The following is a 13,756-nucleotide window of genomic DNA, read 5'->3' on the forward strand; positions in this document are numbered from 1 at the left end:
AGTGTCCATGGCCTCCTGGGGCAAGGCCCTCTGGTGTGGTGGAGCCTGGAGCTCTGCAGTGGGTGCAGAAGTGACACAGGAATTTTCTCTTGGCCCCTTTGCTGGACTTGCAGCAGGGGTGCCGCCGAACTCAACCGTTTGCAGGTGGGAGCACGTGAGTGTGCGAGGGTGGGATCCAGCCAACCTCCCCAAGCACCAACACAGGAGCAAACTCCATGCAGGGCCCGCAGCCAGACCAGGTGTGTCACCTTGAGGGGAACACAGTGGCACCCAGGCAAGGGTGCTCATGACCCTGAAGCCCCAGAGTGGGTGTTACTGTGCTCATTAGCTCTTTTAGTTCTGCCGTCCACAGTCCAACTGTGATGGCATGTTAGCAGCTCAGTCGCCCCCTGGCCCTGTCACGTAGGGTGGCTGCCATCTGCCGGCGAGGGCAAAGGGCTGGCTGCTGTGACAGCCTTTCTGGGTACCGGCACTTGGTGGATCCTGAGCTCTTGTCCAGCATCCAAGAAGAATGAGGATGAGCCTACAGTCAGAGAGTGAGCAAGGCAGAGGGTTTTTTGAGTGATGAAAGAAGGGACGTAGGGGTGGTCCCCCCACCCGAAGGTGGGAAAATCCCTCCAGTGTGTCTTACTCTGGGGCTTTTGTGGGCTCAGAATAGGGGAGGGGCAGGCTGTAGGTAGTGTTGGAAAAGGCAACGTTTGATTGGTTAAAAGGCATTATTCAGACAGAATCAATGGGGAAAGGGTAGGCAAACGGGAACAGAAGTTTTACTCTGGGTCTTGGGTTTTCTCCAGGACCAGCAGTCTGGTCTTTCAGCCTTCAGGCTATTTGACTTAGAGGTAGGCTTTCACCAGGGACCTGCCCCAGTCTGCCTAGGCATTTAGCTACCTCCCATCACTATCAAAAGCACCCTGTGAGCCCCAGGGAGCCGGTGAGGACCTCCTTGTAGGGGAGGAGGAGGACGGTGGGGTAGGCGCGGGTGGCACCGTGCACAGCCACATCAAGGACTTGGGAAAGTCTGGGCCAAGGAGCCACCTTGTGCAGAGGCACGGAATCATGAGAGATTAGCCCCGTTGGGACCGTGGTGAGGACACTGGGCTGAGCTTGTGGGTGGTGCTGGGCAGGGAGGCTGTTGACCCACCCACAGAGGGTTTGTCTCAGGAACTGGTGGCCTGACTGCTGTGCATTGAGGAGGAAGGCTCTGACAGGATGGGGGGACTTGGAGAGTGGTCATTATGGAGGCCTGAAGGTGGTTGGGGTGTTTGCCGCCATGAAGGCAGAGGTGGTACAGTGACGTCAGAGGGACACGTCCTGGGACCCCCCGGGCACCGGGGAGATGGCAGGAGTAGGAGCTGAGGGTAATGGCGAGGTTTCTGCTGGCTGATTTGGTGGTGCCAGTGAGTAGACAACGATCCCAGAAGGGTGGGTGCAGGGCAAGGTGGGGAATTTGACCATAGATTTCTCTTGAAGTTGCCGCACTGGGGAAATGGTGTGAAAGAAGGAGGGTGAGGAACGGAGGCAACTGAGGGTCCACGGAGGAGGATGGGCCAGAGGCAGAGGTGACAGGCCAGGCAGGCCGAGTGAGCAGGGGAGCCACATGAGGCCAGTGCGGGCATGGCAGGCACTGGACCCCGTGCGGAGGGGCTGCTGCCCCGCCCCCACCCAGGCCTCACTGACTCCTGCGGGAGCCAGCTAGGTTCAGCAGCCACGTGGAGGATAGCGTGAAAAATGACGAGACGGAGCAGAGACACCAGCTCCTCCTTCCCAGAGGTTTCTGCACCGTTGTCACCAGCGTGTGGTCATGGCCTGCTCCACAGGGGCCATTCCGGCCATTGATCCACACGGTCCCGCAGCCAAAGGAAACAAAGCGGGAAGTGGAAAGAGCTGGCATTACATGGGGGCACCTTCCACCCTAGGCCGGCAGCTAGTCAGTCTCCTCAGCCTCATCACCATTTCACGTCCTCCCTTTTGTTCTTTTCTCCTTAATCTTTACGTATGGAAAGATTCCTATAGACAAATGTGCCGCTGCTTCTCCAGAGCCTTGTCTGGAACAAAGGAAATGTCTTTTATTAATTACTGTTCCTGCAGGTATAATCCATGAAAGACAAGTCTGTTCTGCTAGTCACCAAGTCAGTCCTTTTCCTTCTGTCTTGCTCATGGAAGGCTGTCCTGGCCCTCACATGACTAGTGGTGCAGCTCTTCAGGGGGTAACACCCATCCAATTCCCGGGGAAACCCAGGCGAGCCTGCTGGCCAGGAAGCTCCAGCTTGTGTCTGATTGCTAGGCTACCCTGGGTGCTTCCTGGATGTTCGGGCGCCCGTGATTCCCCAGCTGATTCCCGCAGCATCTGCCTCGAGCTTATGTGCATGGAGCAGCAGATCCCTTTGTCTGGGCAGTAGATTGTCTGCTAAGGAAAGTGGGTGTTGCAGCAAAAGCCTTGCTTCACTGCTGTACTCCAACCTATCAAAACGGAATTGTTTAAAATGCCCTCAGAATAAAAATAGAGACCCCAAGCTCTTGATAAAACAGCTGTCTCTGGAGAAGCTCATCAGGCTGTGTAAACTCTAATAGGAAGTATTTATTCATCATTTGTATGTACATAAATATTTATTGTCAACTGTGAAGGCTGGTGAGTAAACCAGCAGGTAGAGTACAGTACCCCGGCGTGGGGATGGGGAGCTAGAGGCGCTGTGTGCAGTACCCTGGCGCAGTGATGGGGAGCTAGAGGCGCTGTGCACAGTACCCTGGTGCAGTGATGGAGAGCTAGAGGCGCTGTGGGCAGTACCCTGGTGCGGTGATGGGGAGCTAGAGGCGCTGTGCGCAGTACCCTGGCGCGGTGATGGAGAGCTAGAGGCGCTGTGCGCAGTACCCTGGCGCGGTGATGGAGAGCTAGAGGCGCTGTGCGCAGTACCCTGGCGCGGTGATGGAGAGCTAGAGGCGCTGTGCGCAGTACCCTGGCGCGGTGATGGAGAGCTAGAGGCGCTGTGCGCAGTACCCTGGCGCGGTGATGGGGAGCTAGAGGCGCTGTGCGCAGTACCCTGGCGCGGTGATGGGGAGCTAGAGGCGCTGTGCGCAGTACCCTGGCGCGGTGATGGGGAGCTAGAGGCGCTGTGCGCAGTACCCTGGTACAATGATGGGGAGCTAGAGGTGCTTTGCAGCCTTTGGCATGGCTTCCTATCCAGGGTCTGGAAAAGCATCCAAGAAGGATGCTTTCAAAAAGACAAGGGACATTTAACATGATACTTGAAGAATGAATATATAATGACCAGGCAAGACTTGGAATTGGACATGGAAAAAAGGTAGGAAGAAGGTTCTGGGCAGAAGACTGGAAAGTAGGTTAGAACAAAATAAGGCAAAAGACTTAAAAGATCCTTTCTTGTGTCTGAAGAGTAGACTCTCAGAGATTGTGTCTAGCGATCAGGCTGGAGATCTTGCAGGGACTCGTAGGTCTTTCTAAAAAGTTTTCAAAGTTATTGGGAAGCCATCAAAGGTTTCTAAGCGGGAGAAGGACCTATTGAGTTTTGGAGAATGGATTTGGAGCAAAACAAGGCTGCAGGATTAGTTGGGAAGTTACTGCAATAATCTAAGAAATAGGTGGTGGTGGTGATGGTGGTAGTGTTGATGAAGATAATGATGGTGTTGGTGATGAGGTGCTGGTGGTAGTGATGGTGGTGATGGTAGAGATAGTGGTGGTGCTGATGGCGGTGGTGGTGATGATGGTGATGGTGATGGTAGAGATGATGGTGGTGGTGGTGGTTTGGTAGTGGCTAGGCCTGGGTATTGATAGTGGGGATAGAAAGAGGTGGATGGACTCAGTCAGGATTGAACAGGTAGGCTCAACAGGATGCAATGATTGATGACATAAAAATGGAAAGGGTAAAAGACAAGAAAGTGTCAAGGGTGATTCTTGGGTTTCTGTTGTCCAGCTGGGTGATTCTCGGGTTTCTGTTGTCCAAATGGTTAGCGACCCCATCCATATGGATTGAGGAGAGACGGGAGCAAGTTTAGGAGGGAAGCCACAGAAGGTGTGCACCGGACACTTCCTCTCTGCTGGAAGGCCTCAGACACACTGATGGATTGCTTCCCATCTGGGAACAAATGCCATGAAGTCGCTGCGTCCTCAGTGGCTCCACCTGGCTGCACTGAGGTGGAATCATGGGAAAGGGCATAGGTTATATATTCTTGCTATTTACTCCACAGAGACCATGCTGCTCATTCCATATGAACCGAAAGGTAACGTTTCCCATCACTCTTTTTGGCTCTTGTTTTGTTTTTCTCTATTTTACTTGTTTTTCATCCTAACACCCTTAAGGGTGAGGGTAAACAAGGGCTATAGGAGGGGAGGCCTTCCAGGGAAATGCCAGGCAGGGAAGAAAGGGAAATGCCGGGCAGGGAAGAGGGTCAGGTCCACCTGAAGGTCCCTCCTACCAACGTTTCCCTGGAAATCTTTGCATCCTACTTGGAAAGGAGAGGGGTAGGTTGAAACTTTCACCAGACCCCAGACGGGGCCAGAACTGGCCTGAGTCCTGAAATGGCATTTGTTCGTCCAGGACATTTCTGAGAGTGTCGCAGGCATTTCAGTTTGTTGGATCTAAACTTGACCTGCTATTCATTGCTGTAGGACGGGAGGATGGCAGTGCCATAATTTGTACTCACAGACCCAGCCCAGTACGACACCAGTGTCTTTGTTAGAAACTCTACAGATGTCTATGGCCAGCCCGCCCCAGCAGCACAGGGCTCCCCTTGGTGGGATTTTGTCAGAAGAGAAGACCCACCAAGTAGAGCCCTTGAGCCCCTCCTCTTCCCAGGTGGCCGTGGCTCTCCTTGATCCACAACAGTGGCAGTTTGTGCAGCCCCACCAGAGCTTCTGGCAGGACCACGCTGCCACCAGGGCCGCTGGGAGTAGAGTCCCTCACGCTCAGGGCTCTCCAGGGTCTGAAGTCTGCACTTACATGAGAAGGAGCTCCAGCAGCAATCAAGTTCTACATGGAAAATGCAGAATCTGATTGCAGTAGCATTTCTTAGGCCTTATTAGCATATAAAGTTACCAGGTGTCATTTTAGGACAAGAGCCCGTCACTGAGAAGGAAATGAAATTTGGACCTGCATTTTCCTTCATTAAGCCAAGGGCCCATTTTTTTCTTTTCTTTTCTTTTCTTTTCTTTTCTTTTCTTTTCTTTTCTTTTCTCTTTTCTTTTCTTTGGTTGTTCATTATTTTATTATCTTCTGGTATCGCATCCTCCAAAATTCCCGTGCATATATTTTCTTGCACTTTGAGATTTGGCATTTCAGGAAAAATGCCTAGCACAATAGGCTGTATTTTAGAGACTTGCTTTGTCATTTTATATGCCCAGCGGAAATGGTCATAACTCCCCCGGCCCAGATAATCAGATGCTCTCGTGCCTCTCCTGTCTCTCAAACCACACAGCCATTATCCCTGGCATTCTAGTTGTGAAACAAAACCTTAACACGATGTGGTGACATTTAATTTAGTGTTTCTCATTTCAAAGCCCTTAAAAATATTAATTAATTCCCATGAAGCCCCAGGAGGCGTATTATTAATATCTGTGGCGCCTTTCATGCTAGTCCGCTAATGTGCCTTCTGTACGCAATAGGTCAGAAAATGAAGTGAAATTTGTTTTTCGCAGCCCCACGGGATAAGACCTTCATAGAGTCAAGGTCAGAAATAACGAATCCTTAATTTTATTGACGTCTCTGAATAATCTCTACCCCGTGGCCTTCTGTGTGGTGTGGAAGAGCAGCACTCCCGTTCAGGAGCAGTCTCAGGAGACAGTGAATGATTTTCCTGTGGAGCTGTGGCTTCAGCAATCCTAGTTCAATGGCTGTGTTGAGGAGAGTAGAATTGAGAAAAACTGCTACAGCAGTCATGTAATAAGTGAGATGGAGACGGGGAGCAGGAGGCACTTGACAATTTCACTAGAACATCTCCCAGCGATCTGTGGGCCTCCGGTGAACCCAGCCCCTGCACATCGATGTAATTTCACTAGAACATCTCCCAGCGATCTGTGGGCCTTCGATGCAATTTCACTAGAACATCTCCCAGCGATCTGTGGGCCTCTGGTGAACCCAGCCCTTGCACATCGATGGCCGGTGCTCCAGGGAGACAGATGCGGAAATCAGCACCATGGCTTGTTCTTATTTTGGGGTGCCTTATCTTTCTGTGCCTTTTTTATTCACCACTTTGCACAGGGGATTTCTGTAGCCTTAGCAGCCAGAAAGCAGGGAGGGTACGTGGAATTAGGAGACTCCCTGAAATCTCGAGTTTAGTTTACAGCCCTTTTTCCACCCTTCTGATTGCCTCGCAGTTTGGCAAGCCCCGCGTATGTTCTTTCCTCATCTGTATCTGCAGCCCATTACTTTAGAAGTCTTTGTGACTCTGAAAAACATATCCTGTGTTCATTAAGGGAAAGTGGTTTTAATATGCATGAAAAGAGGCAGGTGTTCACCACCCCCACCCCCGCACCCCACCCCCACCCCCACCCCAGACCCTGGAGAAGGGGTCGGAAGTCAGCATCAGTGGACATTCCTGATTAAAGTGCGCTCAGATGGCTCACTTCCGCTGGCCGGACTGCGAACATGAGCCGGGGACACCCGTTCCACCTCGTGTGTGAGACCCAGGAGGATTCAAGGAGATACTCCTTTAGCATCCATGACACTTTTTTTTTTTTTTTTGAGTCCTACCTCTCCATTTTTGCTCTTCCTTACTTGAGCTGCCTTAAAGCATCCCTGGAGGTGGGAAAATGCATAGACCCTCTAATTGTTTCTACCAACTTAGCCAGGACACTTTTTAAAAAGCACTTTCATTAAAAATGCATAGGTATTTGTTTTAAGCTACATAAAGGCCCAGACCAAAATGGGATGTGGCCTGCTGCTTAGATTGGCCATTATCACACCTCTGATTCAGAGAAAAACCTAAATTTTGTGTTTATGCAGGTCTTACAGCTGAGGCGTTTGGGTTGAAGGAGCAGGTAAACCAAGTCCTCTCCAGGACCTTTTTTGTTGGGTTTGGAGAGACGTGGGCGAGATGGGACTGTTGCTCCATGCTGATTCGAAGCCATCTCCCCAGACTGACCCCGTCCTATGTGTCTGCCATTCTTTCTACCTACCCGTTTGAAGACAGAATGTCTAACTCCCTCTACTTCAGACTTATTTTCTAATTTAAAATATACTCACTTGAGTGGATGTGGTTTCGGAGGGCATGTAGCCAAGGTCGTGACAGCTGAATAAAATGTTTCCTTCTTTTCCCCAGAACTGCGCTTTCATTTATCAGCTGCCCTCGACTTGTTGTATGGGATCAACCCAAATTCATGTATTTAGAACATTAAGACTCAGTGGACTGGTTCTGTCTCACCAACAACACAAACAGTTGATCAGTGATGAATCCACAATGTGTCCATCATTTTCTTAAGTCTTAGTATGCAGAATCTCAAGTAGCAAAGCAGAAAGGATGACGTCACAGACGCCTTGGGTACCCAGCACCTGGATGCAGCTGTTCGTACACACATACTTTCTGGTATTATGTTGACAGTCACTTACACCACTTCAACCTCAGGCAGGAGCCTATCAGTTTCCTTACTACAAATGGATTTATTAGTTATTGTAATTACTGTCAGTAAAAATCTGAGTATCACTCAGCAATTAGTTGCTGGTAACCGAGTATGTTGTAAGCTTGGGGGAAGGACATAAAACTTGTGCCTTGAACAGAAAGGCAGACATGAGGGTGAGCAGTGCTGACCCCCACAGGATTTACCGTCTACATAGAATTGAGATAGCTGCACATGAATATATAGTGAGCAGTGTAAGTTAAATCAGAAAAAGAAAAAATTATTTCCTGCTGAAGTGGTTCAAGAAGGAATTTTGTAGGAGAGCTGGGCATTGAACAGGCTCCTCCAGAACATGTGGGTCAGATTGGCCACCACATGGCTGGGGCCCCCTGTGGGCCAGTGATGCCCACCTATGGGAGCAGGTGACACTGCCTCCCAGGCCACGCATCAACACCCCTCCCGTCATGCTCGGTGCTTCTCTGAGCCCTTCCTCCTTCCCCGTGGCCCTGGGCTCCCTGCGGGCCAGCCCCATCCCGGCAGAGCCCACTGTGGGTGTCAATGTACATCCTTCATAGATGAAAACGGACTTGAAGATCCCGCCTTATGAGTTGGTTAACTCTCTCTCAAGTCTCCTTCATGACTCTTTTTCGAGCAGCATTCTGGTCCTGAGGGAGGAGACACTGAGAGGGGAGACCACTCTGCTGCCCTAACCCCGCCTCAGACCAGCACTCCGCACTGTCCTGCAGTGACGCATGGTTGCTAGCCTTGGATTAGCTTTTGATTCTCTAATGGGCTTTGCTTGCAGGTACAAAAAAATTTGGGGAACCCGGAAAAATTCTTAAATCTCATCATCCTTAAAGATATTCATACATCTACTGACGACTTCCAAAGTACAAGGTCTAGAATACCCAGAGGTTTTATGTTGTCATAAATTAGAGTTTTAATGTATATAATTAGGTGACACCAAATGTGTATCATATACAACAGAGGATCTATGTTACAGGAATTGGGCCTTGTTTTCCTCACATCTAACTCTCTTTCTCTGGAAATGCCAAGGAACCTTTCTTTATTTTCTTTATTTTTATTTTTTCATAGAGACGAGGAGGTCTCACTATGTTGCCCAGGCTGGTCTTGAACTCCTGGCCTCAAGTGATCCTCCCACCTTGGCCTCCGAAATGCTGGGATTCCAGGTGTGAGCCCCCGTGTCCGGCAGGGGAACCTTTCTTAAGCATGAATGGTGTGCCCTCCTCAGGGCATGTCCTCTCTGCTTCCTTTCTCAGTCACATCAGCAGGTGCTTCCTGTGCATCTGTGTGCCCAGCCTGGGCACAGCGGGAGCCCAGGCCTTCCTTCAAACGCAGCGTCCCCTGCATGTTCCAAACACTTAATGGCATTTTTCTTCAAGTGATGATCGTGGCATTGGCCTTACTTATTTTAGTTGTGTTTAAAATAAAATTTTAAAAGTTTATCAAAGTGATGAACATACACATCACTTTTTAAAAACATAATCCCCACCCAGAGGCAAACCCTTTTAGCTGTCTGTTTTAGTGGCATATGTTGGCGCTGCTTTGCACTGACTCGTCAACTCAGGGCATCTTCCCTGACTGCCTGGTGTGGCCCCGGCGCTTACACACCCGCTGTTCCCTTCACCCGCCCTAGAAGGTCGTAGATTTGCTCTGTCAGTTTTTCTTTGTTGGGAGTTCACCACGAGAAGTGCTTTGCAGACAAAGAGCATGACGGAACTGGAGTAGCTCCTTGTGCTGCCTGTGCCCATTTTCCAGCATCCTGCCACCCAGCCAGGCCTGTCTGCTCCCTGGCCTGCCCTCCTCACTCAGGTTCTCTGGAAGTTGGCACAGTGTTTACTCATAGCATTAGGACTATGTAGACACTGTTCTCAAGAAAGCCAAGTCATGTGTACGTGGGTTTGATTCTGTGCTTTGTGTGTGAGTTCCCTGGGCTGCTGGTCTCTGTGCCCCCAGTCTCGCTGTCTTAACGAGAGGCCCTAGAGGAGCCTGCCGTGTCTGGCAAGGCCAGGTCGCCCTCATGATTTTCTGGCCCTTCTTGCCTGTTTGTTTTTCCATGTGACCTTCAGTAGCAGCTTGTTAAACTCCATGAAATAGCTCCTTGGGGTATTTATTGGGAATGCACTGAATTTGTGAACTAAGCGAGCGAGAGCTGACGTCTTAAGAATGTTGATGCAAGCAGGGAGCATCTTCCCATTTGTTCACGTCTACTTGTGTTTTTCCAGGAGATTTCTGAAAAACTTCCATGTCTACGTTTTGCACATTTCATGTTAAACTTATTCCTATGCATTCAGTCTGCTCCGTGGCTTTCTAGATGGGGTTTTCTTTGCCATGATGTCCTCTGTTTATTATTTGTATATATCAAGGCTGTTGAGAGTTCTATGTCAGCTTTAGGTTCTGCTAATTCAGGGAATTCTTCACAGGCATCCGGAAGGGCCCAGGCAGGAGGCGGAGGGAGGAGCTTTCAGCAGGGCAGTTCCTGACTCGGTCTCTTCACTCTTCTGCCGTTGCTGCCATGTGTACAACGCAGGTTCCTTCATTTGAGCAAATTCTCTCTTCCATGCTCCAGATGTTTTCAGAAGGACCCCATACTTCGGAGAAACACTTGGTACCCCAGTGGCGGCTGTGTCTGACTTGGTGTTGCCATGTGACAGGCATTACTTGTTTATCTCATTGATGTTCCTAGTAGTTCTCAATGTTTGTTGAATGAATATTTATAACCATCATATGTGGCAGTTCTTATCTAGTATTTTGATTTGTTTTTTGAGACAGTCTCACGCTGTCACTCAGGCTGGAGTACAATGATGCGGTCGTGGCTCAACGCAAGCTCAACCTCCTGGGCTTAAGTGATCCTTCCACCTCAGCTGGGACTACAGGTGTGTGCCACCACACCTGGCTCTTTTTTTTTTTTTAATTGTAGAGATGGGGTCTCACTCTGTTGCCCAGGCTGATCTTGAGCTCCTGGGCTCAACCAGTTCTCCCACCTCGGCCTCCTAAGCTGCTGGGATTTTCGGTGTGAGCCATGGTGCCTGGCATTATCCGATTTTATAGAGGGAGAAACTGAACCATATGTCCAGGACCACACAGCTATTAACTGCAAACCCAGAGGAAAGAGTAGGGGATGAGTTCCAGGCATTCCCTGGAGTCCATGGTAAATTTCTTCATTTCTTCTCCTGCAACAGGCCCGGTACAAGCAGAGCCTTGACCCAACTGTGGATGAAGTCAAGAAGCTCTGCACGTCCCTACGTCGCAACGCCAAGGAGGAGCGAGTCCTCTTTCACTACAATGGCCACGGGGTGCCCCGGCCCACAGTGAACGGGGAGGTCTGGGTCTTCAACAAGGTGGGTATGCCTTCCAACTTCCCGTTTGTGCCAGAAGCCATGCCAACTGTGGTCGTCGGCAGCAGGTCCTGCCCATCCGTAGCTTCTGTTAAGCCATCGATGTTTACTGTGTTTCACCAAACGCAAATGCAGTAACTGAACGGACCAGGTAATCAGGCACAAGGAGGGAGCTGTTTCTGTGGCAGAACATGTTCATGGAATGCCTGCCTTGAAGCATGGCGCATGTGGTTTCCATTCCCTCTGTCAGAACAGCAGTTGTTTGTATTCTCCGAGGACAGACCTCGGGAGTGTCTGCCTCCTAGTTTGAAAAATTGCACAATTTCTCAATTTCGTTAGAATCTTTCTTTAAGCATCAGTGATTTTCTTAAATGTGTTATATATTCTAGAGGGCTAATTCCAAGCTGCCCTGCAGGTGCAGCCTCCGGGCTTCCCTCCCCAAGGTCAGAATCACCAGCCTTTTGCAATTCCGTCGCCCAGGACCAGATGAAGCGCTCGCTCCCCTTCTGTAGCTGCTGCTGTGGGTGGTGGGTGCTGACTGTCATCCTCATCCTCCAGGGTGGGAACCTTGGTCCGTCCAAGAGAAGCCAGCTGTAGGTCTCACCACAGTCTGCGTGATGCACGAAAAGCAGTTCTTGGAGGGTGTGGTGGCCCCATATGTGCCTGAGCGTGTCTGTGGGGGCACTGATTTGGAATCCAGCAAACCCGACTTCTGGTTTCGGTTGTGCTGCCAGCCTCCTGGGCCTCTGCCTCCTTAGTGTGGACACCGCCTTCTGCCATCATAGTTAGGACTCGGACTCCGTTTCTTCACACACTGAACTCTCAGTTCCCGCCCACCATCCCATGTTCGTGGCTACGTTCGGCACAGGTAGTGATGCCGTGTGGGCCCAGAGCAGAGACCTCAAGGAAGGCTTCCAACCCTGGACACCGAGGAGTAGCCAGCCTCGGAAGTTAGAAAGGTGTCCACGCAGCTCCTCCCGTAGGGCAGTGCCATCTCTCCCCGTGTGTATCTGGACACCAGCTTGATTTTAATTCCTTTCGTTCAATATTGGGTAAATTCGAAGCGGTCATTGTGAAGGAAGTAGAATTTACAGAAGCGGGATGTAATGAACCACCAGGCATGCACCACAGGCCCTTGGCGTGTCTTTCTCAGCTGCAGTCTCTCCTTTCCCTCCCTTCCCCAGTGGCACCTGGCACAGTGAATTTGAGTTTGTCCTTCCCTGGCGCTCCTCTGTGGAGCCCCCAGTGTGCTGGTTCTCAGGCACGGCGAATCCGGGAGCTCGCTGCTGCTGTGCTGGGCAGACGCCGGCGCGCTCTTCCGCAGTGCGCTTTGCTCACTCCGTTGGAGGCTCTGCAGGTTCATGCCCCCGACCCCAGGGGCCTGCAGCCCTGCCTTTTCCCACATTCGCTGTCCCCTGTCGGGACCCCGCCCTTCTCAGTGCCTTCCCTGCAGATGGGCACTGGGCTGGTTCCCATCTTGTTTCTGCTGTAAACCGCGTGGGTGTTTCAGCTGCCCAGCTTTCTCTCCCGCACTGGGTGTGTCACAGGTTTTTCTAATGATAGACTGTGGTGTGCTCTGGTTTCCTCTGATAACCATTAAGGTCGAGCACCCTGTGTCCGCCCGCCGGCTCCCTGCTGCACGAAGCACCCGTATGCTGTCCACTTCTTTCTGCAGTGGCTTGCCCTTTCCTGTCGGTTTGAGGGAATTCTTTGTATTCCAGACAGTAATGATTTTTGTGAATTGTGTCTCTCTTCTCTGAATTTATGATGTGATGATTCTTCTTCTTCTTCTTCTTCTTCTTCTTCTTCTTCTTCTTCCTCTTCTTCTTCCTCCTCCTCCTCCTCCTCCTCCTTCTTCTTCTTCCTCCTCCTCTTCTCCCTCTTCCCTCTTCCCTCTTCCCTCTTCTCCCTCTTCCCTCTTCCCTCTTCCCTCTTCCCTCTTCCCTCTTCTCTCTTCTTCCACTTCTGGTAACTTACAGAACCAAACTTTTTTTTTGTTGAAACAGGGTCTCACTCTGTCACCCAGGCCAGAGTACAGTGGCATGATCATGACTCACTGCAAACTCTGCCTCCTGGGCTGAAGTGTTCCTCCCACCTCAGCCTCCCAAGTAGCTGGGACTACAGGTGTGCACCACCACACCTGGCTAATTTTTGTATTTTTTATAGAGTCAGGGTCTCACCATGTTGCCCAGGCTGATCTTGAACTCTTGAGTCCAAGTAATCCTCCCGCCTCGGCCTCCCAAAGTGTTGGGATTACAGCGTGAGCCACTGCGCCCCACTCTCAGTTGTGCTTTTTCTTTGCTCTCATCTTGCTGTGCTGGCCGATGCCTTCAGTGGAGTGAAGTGGGGACTGGGTGGAGGGGCGCGTGGCAGGGTGGGGGAGCTCCTGTGTTCAGTGTAAGATGTTTGCCCCAGGCTTTTTGTAAAACAAAAACAATCACCATTATCCAATTAAGAAAGTTCAAATCTTGATTTGGTTTTTTAAAAACCATGACTAGATGTTGATTTGCCTCCCTTGGTTATTTGTATGTGTGTGTTAAGGTGGTCACAGGGCTTTTCTCCCTTAGGCTCATGCTACGTTGAATGATACTGTCTGACCGTCTCCTGTTACACACACCTTTCTTTTTGGGGTAACCTGTGTTACGATGAATGATCCGTTTCATGCACGGCTTATTCTGTTTGCAGCCATTTTGTTTCATATATTAAATCTGTGTTCATGAGATTGGCCGGGGATTTTTTTCTCTTGCTGTCCTTGCCTAGGCAGAGTGATCAGTAACTGTGGCCTTAGAAAATAAGTTGAGGAAGTTCATTCTTTGTATATATACTGGAATAG

The 13,756-nt window shown here is 50.4% G+C and overlaps 1 protein-coding gene across 4 annotated transcripts in view; it reads left to right on the plus strand.

Annotated features, from left to right (window-relative positions):
- LOC105469284 (regulatory associated protein of MTOR complex 1) overlaps nucleotides 1–13,756 on the plus strand; it is a 413,056-nt gene that overhangs the window by 143,362 nt on the left and 255,938 nt on the right. For all 4 annotated transcript variants that reach the window (XM_011720145.3, XM_071081792.1, XM_011720144.3 and 1 more), the window contains exon 4: nucleotides 10,768–10,926. In XM_011720145.3, the coding sequence (XP_011718447.2) occupies nucleotides 10,768–10,926 (159 nt within the window). The remainder of the gene's footprint in view (nucleotides 1–10,767; nucleotides 10,927–13,756) is intronic.

The sequence above is a fragment of the Macaca nemestrina genome, chromosome 17 (assembly GCF_043159975.1).
Source record: "Macaca nemestrina isolate mMacNem1 chromosome 17, mMacNem.hap1, whole genome shotgun sequence".
NCBI classification, from domain to species: Eukaryota; Metazoa; Chordata; class Mammalia; order Primates; family Cercopithecidae; genus Macaca; species Macaca nemestrina.